This window comes from Crotalus tigris, unplaced genomic scaffold (assembly GCF_016545835.1).
Source record: "Crotalus tigris isolate CLP2741 ecotype Arizona unplaced genomic scaffold, ASM1654583v1 scf7180000024382.2542628, whole genome shotgun sequence".
NCBI lineage: Eukaryota > Metazoa > Chordata > Lepidosauria > Squamata > Viperidae > Crotalus > Crotalus tigris.
This window is the reverse complement of record NW_024100552.1, coordinates 1,110,223-1,131,764: the sequence shown is the minus strand read 5'-3', so window position 1 is coordinate 1,131,764 and position 21,542 is coordinate 1,110,223. Positions and strand designations below refer to the sequence as shown.

General features: G+C 37.6%; 1 protein-coding gene and 1 long non-coding RNA gene across 4 annotated transcripts in view; one reads left to right on the top strand and one right to left on the bottom strand.

Moving 5' to 3' along the window:
• The window catches only part of TTC39C (tetratricopeptide repeat domain 39C), a 40,475-nt gene extending 27,214 nt beyond the window's left edge, over window positions 1-13,261 (bottom strand). The window contains exons 1-2 of one of the 3 annotated variants that reach the window (XM_039328524.1): window positions 12,911-13,040; window positions 7,361-7,455 (exon numbers count right to left, since the gene is read on the bottom strand). In XM_039328524.1, the coding sequence (XP_039184458.1) occupies window positions 7,361-7,386 (26 nt within the window). In that variant the 5' untranslated portion in view covers window positions 7,387-7,455; window positions 12,911-13,040. Of the gene's footprint in view, window positions 1-7,360; window positions 7,465-12,910 lie in introns of all 3 variants that reach the window. The other 2 variants (XM_039328525.1, XM_039328523.1) reach the window with 2 other exon arrangements.
• A 181-nt stretch (window positions 13,262-13,442) lies between these two features.
• LOC120301376 lies at window positions 13,443-17,970 on the top strand. The gene is made up of 3 exons (XR_005554868.1): window positions 13,443-13,805; window positions 14,839-14,953; window positions 17,394-17,970. It is a non-coding gene; the product is annotated as an uncharacterized LOC120301376 (long non-coding RNA).
• The last annotated feature ends 3,572 nt before the right edge of the window (window positions 17,971-21,542 follow it).

Sequence of the window (21,542 nt, the reverse complement as noted above, 5' to 3'; positions counted from 1 at the left end):
AAGGAAAGTATGTTGTCTTTCACATGCAAAAATATGGGATGCAAGAAGAGAGGCTGGACTGAATAATCCAACCTGGAATAATACTGCCAGAATGAGTCTGGTAGAAGAACAAGGAAGAAATAGGAAGGAAAATTACAGTATTTGAAAGACAAATTGTGTTTTCATCCATACTTCTAAATGAAGATCATGTCCCAAGGAAGGAATAGAGGATTCTGGAGGAGAACCATTGGCTCAAGTGCTGGTATGCCAAGAGATGGGCTGGATCTCATAAAATTGGGAAAAAATGTATTTCAGTTCAGGCAGGCTTTAAACTAAACATGGGAAGGGAGGGAAGACCATACTCAAAGCAATAAGCCTTACAACAAAAAATAAAGCAGCACTTAAGAATACATCACGAGATGCAGTAAGCAAGTAAAGGAAAATAGTACTAAAGTACCATTCTGAGTACTAATGGCTCAGAAATGGAGAATTTTAAGTCCTAATACTGAGGACGAGGCAAGTATGACATTGTTGATATTAGGGATACCTGGTGGATATAACTCAAGTATTAGTATATAGCACTTAAAATATATAATTTGTTCATACCCAACTAAAATGGAGGGGGTTGCATTATACATAAATGACTAGACCTAGATGTATATATGGACCAATGGTAAAAACCCAGCCTAGTATGAAATTCTGAGAAATGAAATAATTAAGGCCCAATACAAACAATTCCAAGTCAAAAATAATAACAATAGCTATATAAAGAACTTTGTGATGAACCAATAAACAAAAAGTACTAGTTTAAAATAAGAAAGAAGGGCATATAAAAAAAAAGAATATCAGGAAGGTTCAAATCCGTAAGGATAAATTCAGAAAGGCTAACACCCAGAAGGAACTGAGTCTCACAATGAATGCAAAAAATTACAAAAAAAGGGATTATTTGGATATGTACAGATTTGCCAATCTGTTGGTTGGAGAGGATGGTAAGGTGATGACAAACAGCAGGGAGAAGGCTGAGCTCCTAAATTCCTATTTTGCATTTTTTTCTTACAAAACAGTGATATCATGGGAAGTGATAGTTCTTTCTGGGGGAGGTATGGCAAACTAAAGACAATGACTGAAAGGATAAGAAAAGGATATGAGATCTCCCACGTGTTCCAGATGGCTGGTCCTTGTGAGAATACAAGGGGTCGCTTTTGATCTTAGAAATATTTTATCTCTTTTAATGTTTATTTCAAAAAACGTTTCTTCAAAAGCCTAATTATCAAAGATATTTTACATAACTTTTGACGATCTAACATTTAATAACACCAATATTTATATACCTTGAACTATCGGCATTGACAAAATCACCACCAGTCAATTGCAAAAGACAGCTTTACTTGGAGCAGCTTAGATCCCCCAACAATACTTTTAAGACCATCCAATATCCACATCTACCTAACCCAGGTCCTTGGGAAGATAGATGGACAAAAATGTCAAATTCAGTCTGAACATCTGGCTAACTATGCAATGAAATATAAGAACATTCAATTTAATGAAAGCTAAATACTGTTATATATATTTACTTCAGTGGTGGGATTCAAATATGTGAACAACCGGTTCTCTGTGTGGATACTGCTTCCGGAAATCCATTCTGGACCTGGACAACAAAAAATTAGCTACCGGTCCTGCCGAAGTGGTGCGAACCAGCTGAATCCCACCACTGATTTTCTTACCAATGTATGTGGAAAAACTGGTTCCAAAGACTGCCTCACTACTATTTAAATAGCAGCTCATGAAACAGAAGGGCACACATTCTGCAGAATTTGTGAGAGATCAAGGCCTTAATCCTCACAAATAAAACAGCCATCCAAATGTCAGATTTTCATTCTAAGAACTTTGCAGAGTATCAGAGGTTAAGTTAATAAACTATGCAAGTAGCATTCTGCTGCTAAGCACCCAATGCTATTCACTTGGTTGATTTAACTCAGTGGGCTTTCATGTGAAATAGTTAAAATGCCACATTTATCTCAAGGGATTTTAAAGGCTCATGATTGGCCACTTAGAAAACTTTTACAGTTTGTCCCTTCTAATCTATAATGAAACCAGACAATTTTACTTTTTATGTCTCTACTTTGTCAGCTTATATCAAAGAGGTTTGCTACTCAACCAGTAAAATGTACAGGATTCAAAGAAATATTTCAATTAAACAATAAATAGTTGAAATTCCACCAGTTACATGGTATTACAAAACTTGTTCCCCTTTCTGGGTGAAGTAGGACATACGAGAAATCAATATAGACTAGTATTGCATGCGCATCTGTTACCAGCTGATTCTTACAACCATTTTATCCATGTTACTTCTGGGAGACTAGGTAAAATTTCCCCACAAGAGTTATGAGTAATGCCTAAGGCAACTGCATAATTCTGCTTTTTGCCAAAATTTTCTGGTAACAAATTTCTTAGTTCTATGTCAAGAACTTTGATTCAGAGTTCAGAATATTTAAAAATAATGCCATTTTACCCTAGTGTTAGATAGGAACCTCAAAACAATAATGGTAAATACCTAAAGAAGTATGATAGCTTTGAAATAGTTCTACTGGCATCCACAGGATCTTTAAGTAATGTTAAACCATCAGATTTATAGGAACATATAGCAGCAGTTCAACTTATTGTGAAAGGAAAGGGCCTAACAGACAGGCAGGAAGATACAAAATAATTCTAAATTTATGATATTAGATTACAACAATGGGTACGTTAAAAACTACTTGGGCACAGAAGCAGTAAATTCTATATTCACGATAGCATTTAAATTCACTGTGCAACTGTTTCTTCTCACATTTTTACAATAAATAACCATTCCCTTTATTTTGTTAGTCTAGAGACTGAAATGAAGCTATTATCTGAAACCAGAATATATGTCCATCTTTTAACCTGAAGTACCAGTAGCATCTGTATTAAAGTATACTTATATATCACTGAATGAAAAAAGAAAAAAAACCTGCATTACTGTAAAACAGTGTTTCTTAAACATTTGTCTTTCAGTAGACATTCCCACTTTTAAAAATTACAGGGTACCCCAAAAGCTTTTATTTGTATGGGTTATATTTATTAATATTATCTTATTAAAAATTAAAAATGGTGCATTCACTGTCACTACTGCTTCTCACAATTGTTTGATAGGATTTTAACATAGCATTAATTTTCTTTATTTTCTTGAGTCTATTTTGAGTCTTGAGGTCCATGGACCACACTTTGAGAAACACTACTTCAAAAGAGAAACATTTTATAACAACTTTTTACAATTGTAGTATAGAAGTACAATTCAAAATTAGACAGTCTTTTCCCAGGTTTCTCCAGTGTCACAATCAATCGGATTTCAAAGTAAGGTTTAAAAATAAAATATTAATGTCCCATACATTAAATTAATTTAAATTGCTCAGACCTTAGCAAAATCTTAAATAGTCCCAAAGTAAAGAAATATGAATGTTTCTTTACAATATCTAGTCCACAATGAACCACATAGATTACAACTGCAAGAAAAAACAGGTTTTCCCAATGCTTAATTAGAGCACACAATAATCAACAAAGATAAAACTGATCTGAAGGTCATTCTCCACTGCTTCAACTGCATCTACAAACCCATGCATATTCATATGCATAAATTGATATTTAGGTGTAAGGGTACATTATTATTGTATATTGATTCATAATTGCAATATGTGTATTATATTTTGTACATTAATGTAATATATACATTACATTATGTATAACATAGTATATAAATAGTACAATATTGTTGTATAAGTGTATATGTTCTGTATTAAAACACAACTGTATTTTAATACAGAACATATACACTTATACAAGTGTATATTTCAAGTTTACTTACAAAAGCTCCGTTTTTCAATCTGAATGGCAAATACTACCACAACAAAATTGTTCCATAAATTTCAAAACATAATCCACAATACATTCTGGCTATATGTTGGGGTACCGACATACATTTTGGAGTCAAGTCTCTTCAATTAAACTTAACTCTATGTTGTTTTTTGGCAACAATACAACTGGTTTGCAATTTCTTTCTCTAGGAGGATTGGTTCTTTTTAAATTTCCCTTTTTTTGATGGTTTCTTATCCAAATATACAAGGTTCTGCTCAGGTCTTTTTGAGACATTTAAGATCAGCTGTGATTGTAAATTATCTGGGGACAAAAATCAAAAGCCATTAAGGCAATTTTAAAAGTCACAATATAATCTGAAAGCTCTCAAAATCTTGTCTTTACATTAGGAAAACTGATCAGGACAGGATAGGGAGGAGGAAGAAAAACATGTTAATATTTGAATATTCTTTGTATCATGTTACAACATGAGAGCGAACTGCAAACACGCAGACTTCATCTAGTAGGTGTGAAGCTGCTGTTATGTTAAACTGAGGATATTCTCAAAGTTTGCTGAGGGAAAAGGGCAAACAATAGACCTATCAAATATAGGTCTATAAAGTACATATAGGTGGAGTAATATTTGTTGGCACACTGGATTTTCTGACAATTTAAAAATCTGTTGCTGTATCTCACTTTAGGAAATAATAAACTCATATTTGAGCTGAATTATCCTTAATTTCCACTCCAAAATAACCGGGCAACCAAACAATTGGGCAACATGATTCTCTAGACCAGGGGTAGGCAACCTTGGCTTTTTTATGACTCATGGACTGGCTCAGGAATTCTGGGAGTTAAAGTCCATGAGTCATAAAAGAGCCAAGGTTGCCTACCCCTGCTCTAGACACTCCAGAACATGGCTGATACTAAATATTCTTACTGAAGTTTATAACATTTCAGAATAATTGAAATCAGTAGCTCAAAAAAATTAGGTATAGTATAATAACCCTCCTTCTATTTTCTGGAATGATTTCATTAATTAAAGGGACAAGAAAAAAGGTACCTAGACAAGGAAGTAAGGGGCAGAAGAAAAGGAAATGTTCTAAACTATTATTTTCAACCATTTCTCATTCAAACTATGTCTGATTATGTGGACAGTATGTTTACATTTTAGCAGTATTAAACAGAATGCAGTTTGTTTCTCCAACTGTGCTAATACAGTTCAAACACTGTCAAAGCCATGGGGGTATTCAGGAACAAGAAAGGATCAGTCATTCCACTACAGATATACAAGATCAGTCTTTTGAAAATTTTTACAAAATGTTTTATAGATGGCATCTGGATCCTAAAAAGTTGTCTTGTATGTATCCTAATTTACAGCCCAAATGTTGGAGATGTGGTAGCTTGGATGCTATGTATTTTCATATCTGGTGGACTTGTAGAAATATAAAAGCCTTTTGGATTAAGATTTGGTAGAACATTCAAAAGATTTTTAGGAGAAAGATAAAGTTTACTCCACAGTTATTTTTATTGGGTGTTATTGTAGATTGTTATGTTAAAGAAATTAATTTGATGTTGAATTTGATAACAGCTGCAAGGTTATTGGTAGGGCAATATTGGAAGAAGGATTATTTGCCTACTATAGAAGAATGGACGCTTAAAGTGTCAAATTTAGCAGAAATATCGAAAATTACTGCTTACTTGAAGGATCATTCACAAGAAAGATACATTTCAGTCTGGAGAAGATGGATAGATTATATTCAGAATAAATATGGGACTAAAAAGTTCCATCTAGTTTATGAGTAAATTTTAGAGTATTATTATTATTAATAGTTTATTATAGTAGAATTTTTATTAGTTTTATTATTATTTTTAGTATTAGTATTGTTAACAATTTGGATATTGTATTGTTTAATAATATCGACTTGTTTATATTATTATGTTTATTTTTAATTTGTTTATACCTATGTTAAAGGGGAGTTAAAGCCCATTATGGACTTGGTTATTTATATAGTTGATTAATGTTAGTTAGAGTTTGATTATTATATTTGTAACCCTGTACTCAGCTCTGGGAAGTGGGGGAGGGAGAGGGGGGGTTTAGAGTGGGTGGGTTTTGGGGTGTATACTGTAATTTTTATAAAACTTTTCAATAATAAAAAAAGATCAGTCTTTAAAGGAGCTGATGACATTAGGATGCATTGACTCTTGATCAGTGACCATTCTTGTTTGTTTCCACTAGCTACTATTCAACCAAGGAAACTTAATTTAACTTCTGGAGTTTATTTGTTCTTGCTGTTCACCATTTTCCTTTCCAATAGAATTTGTAATCATCAAAACATTGAGCCCTATGTAACTTTACAAATATTTTCCAGAATTTTGGTCTCTTTTTGAATGCCCCTCCCCATTATTTTCCAAAACTACCAGAAAATTTATACAGTTCACCTTAATATTGTATTTTCCTAGTTCTTTTCAGTTTTTCCCCAGTACTATTGCCTTGATAAAGCTCAATTCCTTTGACTAGAAATCCTCACAATGGGACTTATTGATTAAAAAAACTAACAAATCAATATTGACTACAGTTCTGTAGTCCTCTTCTCAAAAGGAAGTGGGAGAGAAGAGGGGGGGAAGAACAGACATGTTTTTTATAAGTCATGCTGAAATATTAAAATATTGGACAATTTTAATAAAATTGCAATTCCTGTAGGGTGTACTGTAATTAAGGTGTTGGATTAGGAGTGGGAAGACCCAGATTCTAATATATTCTCAGCCACAAAAATTCCATGGTGACTTTGAACCAGTCACTTTCTCTCTTTCAATCCAACCTACCTTTCAGTCTTGTTTTTGGGGAGAACATAGGTCTCCCCAAATATTAATATTAGCAGTTGCAAGTATTCCATTGCTTCTTCTGAAATGTTTTGAAATTTTCTAGTGTAGCCTACAGCCCCACAAATTTCCTGACAGTTTCCATCCATGAATTAACCAGTCCTGCCCTGGTTAGCTTCTGAGCCCAGATAAAGTGACTTATTGAGAACATTTAGTCTAATTATCTAGGTGTTGTATTAAAGTTTGGGAACCAGCACAAAAGTTGAACAAACCAACAGTCAATGTAGTTAATTACAGGAAAGTGTTAGTCCAATTATATTTATATTTTATTTATATTTATATTCTACTTAAGCATTCAAGGCCTGAAGGCCAAACACCACTATTTTTTTTACTTTATTACAGTCATTACATAATAGGTTACTAAGTCAATGGGAACATTACCTGTTTTAGGTAATTAGAAAAAAGGAACACAAGGAGCACATGGAAAGAAACATAGCTTGCGCAGGATTCTTTATAAGTAATATGTGGCCTAGAAACATCACTTTAATTAGAACTCATAGGCACAAGCTATGGTTTTGTGAAAATTGTGGACAATGTATTCAAGGTTTTATTGAAATGCAAAATACTGGAAGTTCCCAGTATAGCCTGATATTGTGTGCCTCAGATCAGACTGCACTGAATTCTTACAAACCTTGACCATATTTCTGCCATGATCATCAATCTTCTGCTGTGACACGTTTGTCTTGGAATCCTTAATCTCTTTCTTCTCCTCGGAATCCAGTTTGCCTGTAAGAACTTCATATATTAATTTGGACTGAATTAGTTTTATAGCACCATTTAGCTGAAATGTTTCTTTAATTTTCAGTTAACTAGACTCATCAGGCCAGGATATGAAAACTCACAGTCAGTAATTTCAGAAAAAATCTAGTAGGTTTAAAAAGAGATAAGAATACAATTTAGGAATGTTTAAATATTTCGAACCATACAGTAATCTACAGAAAAGGACGGGGGAGGGTGCTGTAAACTAAGAAAGTATTGCTAGCAGCAAGTCAAGGTAACTCAAAGCATCTGGAAAGCATCTCTTTAGTTAGATAATAATGCTGCAGTGATGGCTAGTAGTCTTTGGGACACAATCCAAAGGGCTAATTGTTATCTTTAAAGCTCCACACAGAGCAGGACTGGAATTATTTCAGGTAGCGCCTTGCTGGAATTGAACATCCTTGTTCAGTGCAGAAAGTAAGGATGATGTTCACAGAGATAGTGTCATGTGGCAGGAAATCAGGAGTCTAGGCAGTTCAAATGAATATAGGTTTAATGTATGCTAATGTTTTCCTCAAGAACCTGAACTACTAATAGTCAAAACAAATTGGCGGTAGATAACAGTCAATGGAATTCAAGGCAGGCTGGACTTAGATTTCTTGTGGGCATGAAGAGACTCAAGATTGATGATGCATTTGATGCCTCCCTCAGGCTCAGCCTGGTCATCTCCTACAAATATGGAGGAACCTTACCTAGGTAATGAAGACCAAAATACTGTTTAAGGCCTGATGAACAAGCTAACATTCGAATGTAGCTCAGGTAGATACCTTCTTGATTCACTAAGGTATAAGTCCCGGGGGGGGGGAGTGACTTGCAAGGTTATGTATGATTTGAAATGTCTACAGGCCAGTATCAATAAATGTAATTCCAGTTTCTTGAGGTTAAATTATTTAAGATATTTATATGGTCATGAAACATAAGTGTCATAATTCCAGGCAGCTAACAATAGCAATAAAAATATAAAAGAGATAATAAAATACATTGGTGTGGCCAAGGCAGCAGGTGTATTCTCTGATATCTCCAGCTTATGAAATACTTTCTTCCCAGAAATATATATTCTGCACAAGCAAGAAAGAGAGCTGTGAAAATATCTACAGACCCCTCACATCCTGAACATAAACTATTTCAACTTCTTCCCTCAAGACAACGCTATAGAGCAGTGATGGCGAACCTTTTAGAGACCATGTGCCCCAAACTAGCCCCGCCTCTGCTCCACCCTCTGCCCCACCCCTGTTCCACCCCCACCCAGCCTGCCCGCAGGACCACTCACTGCCTCCAGGGCCTGCCACAGATCACCCAGGAAGCCCAGCAGCACCATGGCGACCACACCCTCTGCCCGGGCCCCGCAGCATCAACTATGCGTGATGGGATGTGAGGGCAGAGTCTTGTCTACACTGCCTGGCTGTCATGTCCTTGGCTGCGCTGCTCCACGTGGGCCACGCTCAGGGGCGACTCTCCTCCAGGGGGGCTGCTGGTGAGGAGAGAGTCATGGGGGGGAGGCAAGGCTGGGGCAATGGCACATGTGCCCACAGAGAAGGCTGTGAGTGCCGCCTCTGGCACCTGTGCCATAGGTTTGCCACCACTGCTATAGGGCATTGCACACCAGAACAACTAGACATAAGGACAGTTTTTCCCCATGCCATCACTCTGCTTAACAACTAATTACTACAACACCATCAAACTACTTAGTAAAGCTGTATTACTCTGATACTCATCTTTCCTATTACCTATCTATCTTATGGTTATAACTTTGTTGCTTGTATCTTACAATTTATATTTTTAGCATTCTAGTATGATTTATGTTGTTTGTTTAGCTAGTACTCTATGATTATCACTAAGTGTTGCATCTTATGATTTATGAAGTGTTGTATTTTACAATTTATGATGAAAGTATTTTCATATTGTTTATGATCATGATTATCACTATTACCTGTATGTACACTGAGAGCTTATACATCAGAGACAAATTCCTTGTGTGTCCAACCACACTTGGCCAATAATGAATTCTATTCTATAAGCCAGTTTCAACACACCACAGGCTGTATGTGTGTATATATATATATATATATATATATATATATATATATATATATTCATTCTGAGGTTTTCGCGGGTGTTTGTATGTAGGTCTTTGGTTGTTCGGGTTTTCTCCCGCGTAAAATTGGAAGTGTCTTGGCGACGTTTCGACGAAGTCCCATTCGTCATCTTCAGGCTGGTGTTTTCAGCCTGAAGATGACGAATGGGACTTCGTCGAAACGTCGCCAAGACACTTCCAATTTTACGCGGAGAAAACCCGAACAACCAAAGACCTACATACAAACACCCGCGAAAACCTCAGAAAACAAATATCGAACCTCTACGGGGAGGAAATCCACCATCTAAGCTGAAAACACCAGCCTGAAGATGACGAATGGGACTTCGTCGAAACGTCGCCAAGACACTTCCAATTTTACGCGGGAGAAAACCCGAACAACCAAAGACCTACATATATATATATATATATATATATATATATATATATATATATATATATATATTCACTAGTGTCATAAGCATTGCAATGACTATGTCAACATTATGTTACATTTTCAATGATTTAAAAAACTCTTTGATTTAGAAAATCTTAACTTATATGCAACTTCTGAAAAAAGATACACAGTTTTGTAGAACTTTTTGGTACAAATTTTTCAAAATGGCATCCATGTCATGCTAAAGTTCTTATTGGAGGATCTCCTACCTTTAGTGGATTGGTTTAAGCACTTAAAATGTAATGTTTTCTTAAGTCTGAGCTTGATTTGGGGGGTTCATGGTCATATCCAGATCATTTTTGTAGAAATAAAACAAACATACACTGTTATTTTCTCGGATGTGTTTTCAACTTCCCAATCTAGTTTATAGCTCGGATACTTCCTACTAGTCTCCCATCTGTGTACCAAGCAATTTTGATTATTTAAAGCTTTATGAGACTAAGCAAGATTGGCTGGGTGCTGGAAATTACATTTCAAGATATATGCCAAGTTCATTTTGACTGCATAGAAAAAAGTTATCTTGAAAGAGAAAGAAAGGGAAAAGGCTAGGAAAATAATCTGCTCTATTGAACCAGGGAGGAAAATGTAATAGAAGATGACAGTACTCTTCCAGCAAATACTTGCAGAAAGCAGAGAAATGCTCTCATTAACAAGATATGTGTTATTTGTGTTTAAGCTTCTTTCTCATCAGTAGAACCAAGAACATCAATATGTTCTACATCTTGTGAGTGAATATGGAGAGAGGAAATAGAATACACCCACACACACTAATAAAAACAAAGGACAAGTCAGGAGGGGGCAGAAATGGGATCAATGAAGTCAAAATGACATGGCAGTTTGTTCAGTAAGAAACAGGTTTCCTTGTCCAAGAGTGTCATGGGAGCACCAGATAAAATTGTAAATAAGATTTTAACCATTTTCCACTGCAAAGATATGTTAAGACTAACAATACCACTAGCAAAATAAGTCCCTTGTTATATAACTGAGAAAAAACTGCTAAGTCTAGGGTTGATTAATAGTAAACAAAGGAAGCTTAAAAGGAATCTTGGGATACTTACTTTTTCATTGCAACCGAGCTATTTGAAATCCAGAAGACCTCTTTATGTCTCTATGTCCCAATTTCATAAATCTGGTGGAAATGCAACCACGATCGTAAAATAGTTGACAGATTTCTATCTAGAAAGCAAGCTATTGGATACTATACTCCAAAGCCTAACTCACAGTGCTTTGGAGCAGTCTTCCACAGCTTGGTGCTTTTTAGATATGCTGATAGTACAATTCTAGAAGCCTTAGCCAGTCTGACTCCTGGAGGTAGTTGGCTGGGAAAGGCTGTTCTAGAAAAGCAGGAAAAGGAGACTAATAAACACATTCCACTAAATAGTATTTAAAATTGAAAAAATAAACGGAAGAAATTCTAGGTGGTTTATTAGGTTGGGAGAAGGAAAAGATGATACGAGAAGACAGAATCTGATATCAAGAGCAAATCAAGGGCAGGAACAAGAACTCTGAGGAAAACAAAAGGATAAATGATCGGTTTTAACATCACTACATTCTCCAAATGAACATTAACTAGCCTACAGAAGAATGAATTTAGATCAAATACAACTCTTTATGTTACTGGAAACCACTTTAATATGGTATATAGGGAACCTCTGTCTAAACACCAAACTACTATCGGCAAGATGAGAAGGAAACATGGATGAAGATAGAAAGGTAAGTATATACACTCATAGAGAAATTAATACAAGGTTTCTGCAATAATTCATGACGACAATGACTCTTGTATTCATTTATGGGTAAGTGAAGCACAAGTCTAGTAACTACAGTGAGAAAAACTGAAGGTGTCCCAGAGGGAAGGAGTTTCAGTAGAATCAAAAGGAAAACAACAGCAGAACATTTCCATTTTATTGGTCTTCTTGTGACAGGGGCATCAAACTGTATTATAAACATATGAAGAAAAAAGCAAGAACATCTGGGAATGCATAGAACCTATGCAATATAAATATAAAGCACAAGTCTGTACTATTCCTTTTTTTCCTTATGGTGCTTGGAATTATGGAAGTTCATTATACTAGCAATGATACATTGAAGCATTATTCCATTTCATTTAATTTAAAACTGCTGTTCATGCATTTCTTTACTATAAGTTTAAACCTTTTAATCAAAATATTTTTTTTCTTGAAACAATTCTTAAATAGGCTGTAACATTTGCAAATAGGCAAGGTGATTTGGTATAGTGGTTAAAGTACCAGGTTACTTAAGACAATCTGTGATCTTTTCTATGCTGTGACAACACCCATAAAGAAAACAATCCTTCATTTGGAAGTCATATTCTAGATTTCCACATCCAGACCCACGTCAAGGCACTCTGCTTAGAAGCACTGCTATTAATTCAAGTAATTCAAACACTAATTCAAAAATCAGAATTAAAAGCTGTTCCAGTGGTTCACTGCCTCAAGAGAAAGCATGTGTGGAGACTTGAGAGATTCACTGCAGAGCAACCAAGCAGGAATAAGAAAAAAAGACAACAGAAAGAGGATCAAGTGCAAGGTTTCTGGAAGGCAGTCTCAATGACAGTCTCAAAAAAAAAAAAAAAACAAGTTCGGCGGCAGAGAACCTCGTTAGGGCTGAACTACTCGTTCCTACCCCTTGACAAGTGAAGACCGCGCGGCCCTAAGACAAAGCCCCCCCCCCTTTTTTTTTTTTAATATAACGGCGCTGTGGGTTAGCGCTGGAAGAGCGGTACTCTGCTCAGTGACGCTCTCATTGCAGGGGGCGAGGAGGAAGGAATTCATTAAGGATCCGCACGCCTTGAACACAGGCGGTCCACTCAGCCGACCGTCAATCAGCCCCGGCTGAAAAATTCTGCCACACAAGGAAAAGAGCGAGAGTACCTGTATTTCCTGAACAGCTGGTCGGATTCCCGGAATCCGTTGTTGAGCAGCATGTTGATTCCCGCCAGCGCTAGCTCGGCGTCCTCGAAGGGCAGCGGCGCTTCTCCGCTGCCGCCGTCCTGCTCGGACCCGGCCATGGTCGACCGCAGGTGGGAGACTCACCCAGCAGGCTTCTGCCCGCTGCGTGGCGCTCCGCCGCTCGGGGGACACTGGAGCAGAACTAGCCACCCCGGCGTCGCAGCACCTCGCGCCTTGCCGCTCCTTCGGGCACGGTCCGCCGCTCCACGGCTAACCGCTCCGGTAGTACCCGCAGCCGTGGCCAGAAGCCCAACCGCTGATGAGAGACCTCGCAACCTTCGAGCCAAAGCTGGCGGCTGCCGCTTGCCGCTACTAGGGCGCCTGCGCGGGAGGGCAGGAGTCTGCGCGCTGCTAGCTCTGAAGTGGCTGCCCTGAGCGCCGGCTAGGTTGCTCGCTTCAGAGTGGCTGCTCTCTTTTCCATGGGGAGAGGTCTTGGGCGGGACCCTATTGTGCGCTCCCGGTTGCTCTTCGTTTGGGGAACGAAGGAGATATTTCAATATAAAATGTGGGCGAAACGAGACGGCTTACTAAAAACACAAAGCAAGACGAAAACAGTACGCGGTCCATAGTAGGTAATAGGCAATTAGAGAACCAGTTTGGTTTAGTGCTTAAAGGCACCTGTCTAGAAAGCAGGAGACTGAGTTGCAGCCCCGTTTTAGGTATGAAAGCCGGCTGGGTGACTTTGGGCCAGTCACTCACGCTCAATCCACGAGGCTTCGGCAACAAGGTCCCTGTCGCAACCAATGGATCAACACTCGGTGGATCCGAAAAGCAGATCCTCTTTTTACGGGGAAAAAGGTTGGAAGAAAAAAATCGGGTAATGAACAATGTGATTACAATCGGACAATCCTGTCCGAAGTTTCAGTATGGAAGTAATTTTCTGCTACGAGCTTTGGAGTTATGTCCGATCCGTTCTAAGCTATGGCGATGCCGCTGGGCGTACGAGTCATTTATCTAAAGCCGCGTTGATGGGAACTGAAACTGCCATCTCCCACGCGTACCTGAGACTGAGTCCTATTGAATTCACTGGGGATTTCCACTAGCTTCATAAGTAACATAGGACGTATCTTAATGACTTTGGAAAGGAACAGCGGAAAGTTGAGAAATACTTGAGTTATGCGGCCGGGATTTTTTTTAAAAAAAATCTGCCGCATGCTTTATTTATTGAAGATGCTCAGTGGCTTTATCGGTGAGAACAGCAGTCAGATTTATCCTGCATCCCGTTAACGTTTTAAGTCGGGTTCTTAAATTGCTAATTGGTCATTTTATTACTGTTTTAACCAATACAAAAGTTCTTTTACATAATGAATAGTTGGGTTTTGATATTCAATAGCAAAAACATTATTACTGTTTAAAGTTAAATCAACATTTTTAACAGGTCCTCTTTCTGCACTTTTTTTTATTAAAAAAACTATTTATTTACAAATTTTAAGTTCAATGCACCAAAAATATTCAATAGGTTCCTGAAATATTTTTGCAAGGCTTTGTGTACTGTAAAATCTCAAATGCTTTTTGTTTCTTCCCATGTCAGACATTTGTTCATGTGATTGTTGTCAGTTCTAAATAAAGTACAAATCATCTCAAGATGTAAGCTAATAGTTTATTTTTAGTCTGTTAGAGTAGAGATAAATTCTAAAAACAATGGGCTTATGTTTTTCATTAAGCTATAGTTGGTGTGCTTGTTTGTGCCACAGCATACTGTGAGAATTCAGCTGCTGTGCTTTGTAAACAATTGCTACTGTAATAGTTTTATTGTATTTTGCCAACCCAGCCAATAAACTATGGTCAAACAAGCCACGCGCTGAATTCACTTGTGGTTTCATTTTTGTTATTCCTTACCCTTCTTCCAGAGACATATGCTATGGGATATTTAAAAAAAGTCAAGATTACAGCCACAACTATGCAATTGAAGCCCCACCTCTTTTAAAGTGCATATATTGAAAAGGACTGTTTACAGAGACACAGGTAAGAAGATTCCACAAACAATTGCACCCTGATTTTCGGTGACCCTCAGGATCCAGATAAACAGCTGGATCCACAACAGCTCTCAGAATGCTAACACCAGTTGACTGCAAAGATATATAATCCTTCCACCACCGTTGCCATCCTGTCAGAATTTCCATTCCCCTCGATCAGAACTGATTATGCTTCTTGGATGAGAAGCGAAATGTTTACTTCTTTTTTCTCAAGGAAAAAACAGTCCAGTTGCCTTTTAAAAAAAAAAAAAGCACCTTTGAGACACATGTTCTATCTTGCTTTTTTTTAAACATTTCTCCTCTGTTCTTCATTTAAATTGGGAACACTATAGTGACATTTTAATATTTATCACATAATTTAAGATAGTATTCTTTATAGAATCATAGAACTGGTCCAGAACATTTTCTCAAAAGCAAACAGTAATTTCACCGTTTGCAAAATTCATACTCATAAACATCCCCCATATATGGCATTTGTCTCGATGCATGTTTCTTCAGAAATGTATATAATAGATCAGGACAGTACTATTGGGCCAAATTCAGGTCCTTGGGAAAGACCTGATATGTGAATAAAAATGCCAAATCTAATCTAAACATCTGGCTGACTTGTGACCAACCATACTTATTAAACTTCTATGCCACCCTATTCTCATTGACTCCAGGAGGCTCACATCAATCAAAGAAATTATGATAAAATCAATAAAAATAAAGATAAAATGTGATGAGCATGATGAAATGAAGTATTTCATTCTCCCCAATGAAGGCCTGGTGAAAAAATGGAAAGAATAATAACAGCTGGCTACAGAAAATAGGAAATTCTAGAACAGCGGTTCTCAACCTGCGGATCGCAACCCCATTTGGGGTCGAACGACCATTTCACGGGGGTCGCCAAACAACACAGTCCGCCATTTTTTCCCCTTTTCCTTAGCTGTGCTACTCCCTTTTATTCTATTGGCTTTTGGAAGCCAATAGAATAGACTCTCTTGAATAGAGTCTAATTCTATTGGCTTTCAAAAGCCAATAGGTCCAGGCTGTCTCTGCCTTGCTGAGCCTGCCAAAATCCCATTCTGCAAATGGTGCTGCAAGTTGTCTGCAGCGAAGGCGAGCTGTCTGGAAGTTTCCACCCCTCCCTTCTGAGCAACTACTAAAAATATAAGAGGGCCAGGGGTGGGAGGTGGGAGGCCGGTGGGCGCAGGGAGGGTTGCTGGCACACGTGAGGCCCAGTGGGTACCTTACCTCCCTTGGGCTGGGCTGGCTGGTGGCCCAGCCACTGGTTGGCCTGCACCGTCTCTGCCGCTTGCCAGCTACGCCTTGGCCGGTGCAGGGGGCGGCACCGCGCATGCGCGGTGCTCCCGGGCAGGGAAAGTCCTCGACTTACGACCGGTTGGGTAGTCCTCGACTTACGACCGGTTGGGTAGTCCTCGACTTACGACCGGTTGGGGGTCACGGCATTAAAAAGGTTGAGAACCACTGTTCTAGAAGCTGCTTGAAGACTGGAATTCTCATCTAAGGGAATCCATCCACTTGTCAGCCCTGAAAGAGAAGCTGAGTTGCTAAATAATTGGTTCAGATTTTTAAGCCCTGGCCTCATGTCATCATTTTATGCTTCTTCCAGACTTTGCTTAAGGACTGATTGGGTGATGAAAGAACAATGATTTAAAATGCAAAATCCAGTTATTAATTCTAAATTGTGCTTGATGCTAGGCAAACATACAGCTTTGGTGGCAGTTGGTAAGCAAACACTGGGACAAATCCGATTGTTTTTCTATCAGTGAAACTGTAGATAGTATATTGGAATAATGGGAAAATGTGCAGAATTCGGTGACAATACTCAAGCCATTTCCAGATATCATAGCAAATAGATTCAGTATCTGGTCACTGACCACCGGTATAGTTTTATATGCATATTATATGCAGAATCAAATTAGGCACGTTGGGATGGAGGGCAGCAGACATAATAAGGGACATGTATCTCTAGACCGGGGTAGGCAACCTTGGCTCTTTTATGTTGAAGTCCATGAGTCATAAAAGAGCCAAGGTTGCCTACCCCTGCTCTAGACAATATAATGTAGAGATTACACATTATAGCATCACCTGAGAATTGAACAGTCTAGGTTTATTAGCTGACTCTCATAGGGAAAACTACTACTAGTTTATGGTAGGGATAAAATATGGGGAGACTCCATTTATTTCACCTTGAGTTTCCGGAGAAATAATTCAGTGTCATAGATTGTACTATTGCATCCCCAACAGATAGCCATATAGCCTCTGTTTAAATATCTCCAGTGAAGAGTCTACCACCCTGCCAATGAAATCTATTCCATTACTAAATGGCTGTTACTATTAGGACATATTTGTTTTTGTCCAATCAAATTTCTTGTAATTCCTTGTAATTTAGACATCTTATTTTTGCTCTGTCTTATATACAGAAATTCTATTTCCAGTTCGGATGAAGAAAAGAGAGGAGGCCATTCAGTGTATGTGTTATTTATGTATTTATGCTTCACCCAAATTGTGAAACCAATTTTCATGCTGCAAGCCAGACATTTTCAAATGTAATATGGTAGCCCTATGGTACAAATATATAATGTATTGATTGATATCCTGTCTTTGATGTGATTGTTTGGCCCTTGACATTTGGATGGAATGTAAATTACCCTGCTGTAATGGAAATGACAGATGCATTTTGGGAGCAAAGTATTCTTCAAGGCCGGTTCCACTAACACTGATACTGAATTTATTTTTACTCTTAGCCCTTTTTATAACCACACTGACTGTTGTTGATACTATCATTAGAGGCTGTGAACATTGGTTGTGTTACATCCAAAAATAAATAAGTAGGTGTCCTTTGGGGAAAGCTGTATTGTTGGAACTCTCATATAACAAATACAAGATCTCTATGTCACAAAATTTCTATAATTGGAATCCTATTCTTTTTTTAAGTTTATGGAATTATTTCATCTATTTGATCCATTGACAAAGATCAAAAGAAATACAGCAATAGAATATAAGCTAATAAAACAAGTTGAGAAATAAACATACTAAAACAGCAGAAGTTAATGACAAACATTATATTCTTCTGCAAGAAGCATAAAACCATCCAGGCCTAAACATCTAACAGTAAAACTTAATAGCAATTTAAACGGGAAAATATGTCAACTTTTGGTATTTTGTGAGGTTCTTAGCTATCTTGCGCATGGCTACTTGCTTAGATATATTTTAATGATTTCTGTTATCTTTTCCTCTATACATTGTTGAGGCCACAGAATAAAATATGAGAGAGGGAAATAGGTCCATATTCTTTCAAGTGAGGAAATGCCCTTGAAAAAAAGAGCTAAATTCTTCCTCCCCAACATGTCAAAAGTGGTCACATGTGGCAACTTGAAGTAAAAGTATCAGACATTTTCCATAAGCCACCCAAAAATGCTATCTAAGGATTGTCTTCTGCTAGAAAATAATACGGTACTAGATTTGCTTGACTATGGAAGGACTTTTTCTAGATTATTTTAATTTATAAACTTTCTTTTTAAATTTTTAAACAACTCCAGAGTGGGCAAGCATGTTTCTTTCTGATTCTCATATATAATTTGAAGGCAATATCATTCTACAGATTCTGCTGCATGTGCTTGAAACAATAATAAAGCTTAGTCTATAATTTAGGGGTGAAACTGATGCAAGTGCTCATTTTATTCAGTAACTCCCCAAAGTGGAAGAATTTTCCTCAGCTAAATACATTAAATGTGCATCTTCAAACATAATAATTTTCATGAACATTTCAACAACAGCATTTTCTGTAGGCAGCAGAGTGTTAATGCTTAAAATAATCAGCTCAAGGCTTCTTGCTTTCATTCTGAAACTCTAAGCTTCATATGACTATATTCTTCTGTTCTGGTATTAAAGAAAAAGCAGGTATGGAAGGCCAAAAGCAGCAGTAAAGCAGCAGCAGCAGAGAATGCTGGTTACAATTATTCCTCTCCAAATGGATTTACTAGTCAAAATAGATACAATGGCACTCTGTCCTTCATTCTCCGGACAAATGGCCTGCTAAACTAAGGGAAAGAAAGGGCTTAAAAATATATAATGGGAAATTGTTAATCACTACATTCTGCTGGTTTTCTATTCCAGCACTCAGTTTTCCTCTCTGAAATGTATATGTAAACATCTCTGTGAGTAGGTGAAAAGCAAATATTAGCACGACCGATAACTAACTGTAGCAGGAGAACCTGCTAGAGCAGGGCTGTCAAACTCACAACGTCACATGACATGTCATGACGTATCGTGACTTTTTTTCCATTGCCGGCAATGGGGTAGGCGCGGTTTCGCCATGACGCATCCGGCCCGCAGACCGGCAGTTTGACACCCCTGTGCTAGAGGAGCTGGCACAAAAGTGTATTTCCTTCTCTGTTTGCAACTTTGAAGCATCACAAAATGATGGGAAATGTTAATTATACTTCTTCCAAATATTATTTCTAGAGCACAGGTTTCAGATAAAACTTTCCCTAGTTTTATTTGAAATTGGCAGTTTCAGTAGTTAAATAAAACCATTAGGAAATATATGGACTCCAGAAGATGGTAGAGGACAGGAAGACCTGGAGGAACGTTGTCCATGGGGTTGCGATGGGTCGGACACGACTTCGCAATTAACAACAACAACAAGGAAATATATGACGTAGGGTAGAGAAGAGCAATAAGATTTCATCAACAATTTTTTTTTATATCATATGCGCTGACTTTTGCTTCCTAAACTTGGATAGATAAACGGGTACTCTCTAGGTCAGTTTTAACCTTGGCAACTTTAAGATGTGTGGACTTCAAATTCCAGGTTTCCCCTATTAGCATATGGGTTGGGGAATTCTGGAAGTAGAAGCCCACACTTTAAATTGCTGGGATTGACAAACATCAATCTAGATGTTTGTGGGGCTTTTGATTTCTGTCAGTTTCAGTCAGCATGGCCAATTGCAAGTGCTTATGGGAGCTGTAATTCAAACCACTTTGAAAGACGTCTTGCGTTGCCCTAATGTTGCCCTAATGTATTGAGTATATATGAAATAACATTCCCCTGCTAATCGTGTTAGGTATTATATATGTTATTAAAGGATGAGGGGAGGAAGCAGGATTTTAACCTTTACCTGAAACAACAAAATATGTTGGGCTGATCTTGACTGTCATTCCAAATCAGAAGAAACTGCATGCTGAACTTAATCTGAGGCTACAGCTGACAAATGCTGTAGCCTGCTTGAGAGAACATTGCTTCCAAAAAAGACATATCTGTTGTATTTGAAAAACAAATTTGTGCATGATTTTTGCATCAAGATTCCACTGTTGAGCAGGAAAAAAAGACGGAGAAATGCTACACTAAAGCATTATTGAATTCAAGTATTTTTAAAAGTTATAATTAAACAAGATATTTAATACATGAGTATTGTAGTCATAATCAAGTCCTCAAGACAATGTTTTATTCACCAAATTACTGAATGCACAGTTCCTTTCTAGAGTTAATAACTCTAAATAGAAAGACAGATGTACAGGAAAAGGAATTTGCAAATGGAATGATGTCTTTAATACTATTTCAGTGTATGCAAAAAATGAAGGCACTTGCTTTAACAATATCACTAATTAAGTTGCCATCAAGGAGTTTGAACTCTCAGTCTTCAGTACTATTATTTATCAGATTCTAATTGTGATATTCTAGTACAGTGGTTCTCAACCTGTGGGTCGGGACCCCACTTGGGGTCGAACGACCATTTCACGGGGGTCGCCAAACAACACAGTCCACCATTTTTTCCCCCCTTTTCCTTAGCTGTGCTACTCCCTTTTATTCTATTGGCTTTTGAAAGCCAATAGAATAGACTCTCTTGAATAGAGTCTTAATTCTATTGGCTTTCAAAAGCCAATAGGAATTGTCCAGGCTGTCTCTGCTCTGCTGAGCCTGCCAAAAGTCCCATTCTGCAAACGGTGCTGCACCATTTGAGTAGTCCTCGACTTACGACCAGTTGAGTAGTCCTCAACTTATGACCAGTTGGGGGTCGCGGCATTAAAAAGGTTGAGAACCACTGTTCTAGTAAGTGCATTAAGAGTTTATGATCTGTATACTGCAACAACTTGTTCAGATTCATAGGTTGCCTTATATCAGAAGTGCATGATGGATTGAGTATTCACGAATTATTATGTTCAAGACTAAATGAATCACTCAAGGGGCAAGAAATCAGCAGAAAGAGATTAAGCAAAGGTTCCTCCAGCTATGTATGTAATTTCCAAGAAAAGAGAATATTTGCATTTCAGGGCTGAAACTGTATGTATATAATTGTTAGATCTGTCCATTTCAGCTATCTAAAGGGAAAACTTGTTCTTTCTTTCTTGTTTCTTCCTTGATAATTTTTGTTTTCTCCAATTCAGAAATCAGGAAAGCTAAAACAGAGCCCACATCTTTATAAGAATTCCAGTAAAACATCTGCAAAAATGTTTTTTGACTTGTCTTGGAGAAAATACAGATGGCCAAAGCAGTTTTTCAAGTACTCCATTAGAGTATTTGCAAGAATAAAATACTCTTTTTGGCCATCTTTCATTTTTCTCATTTT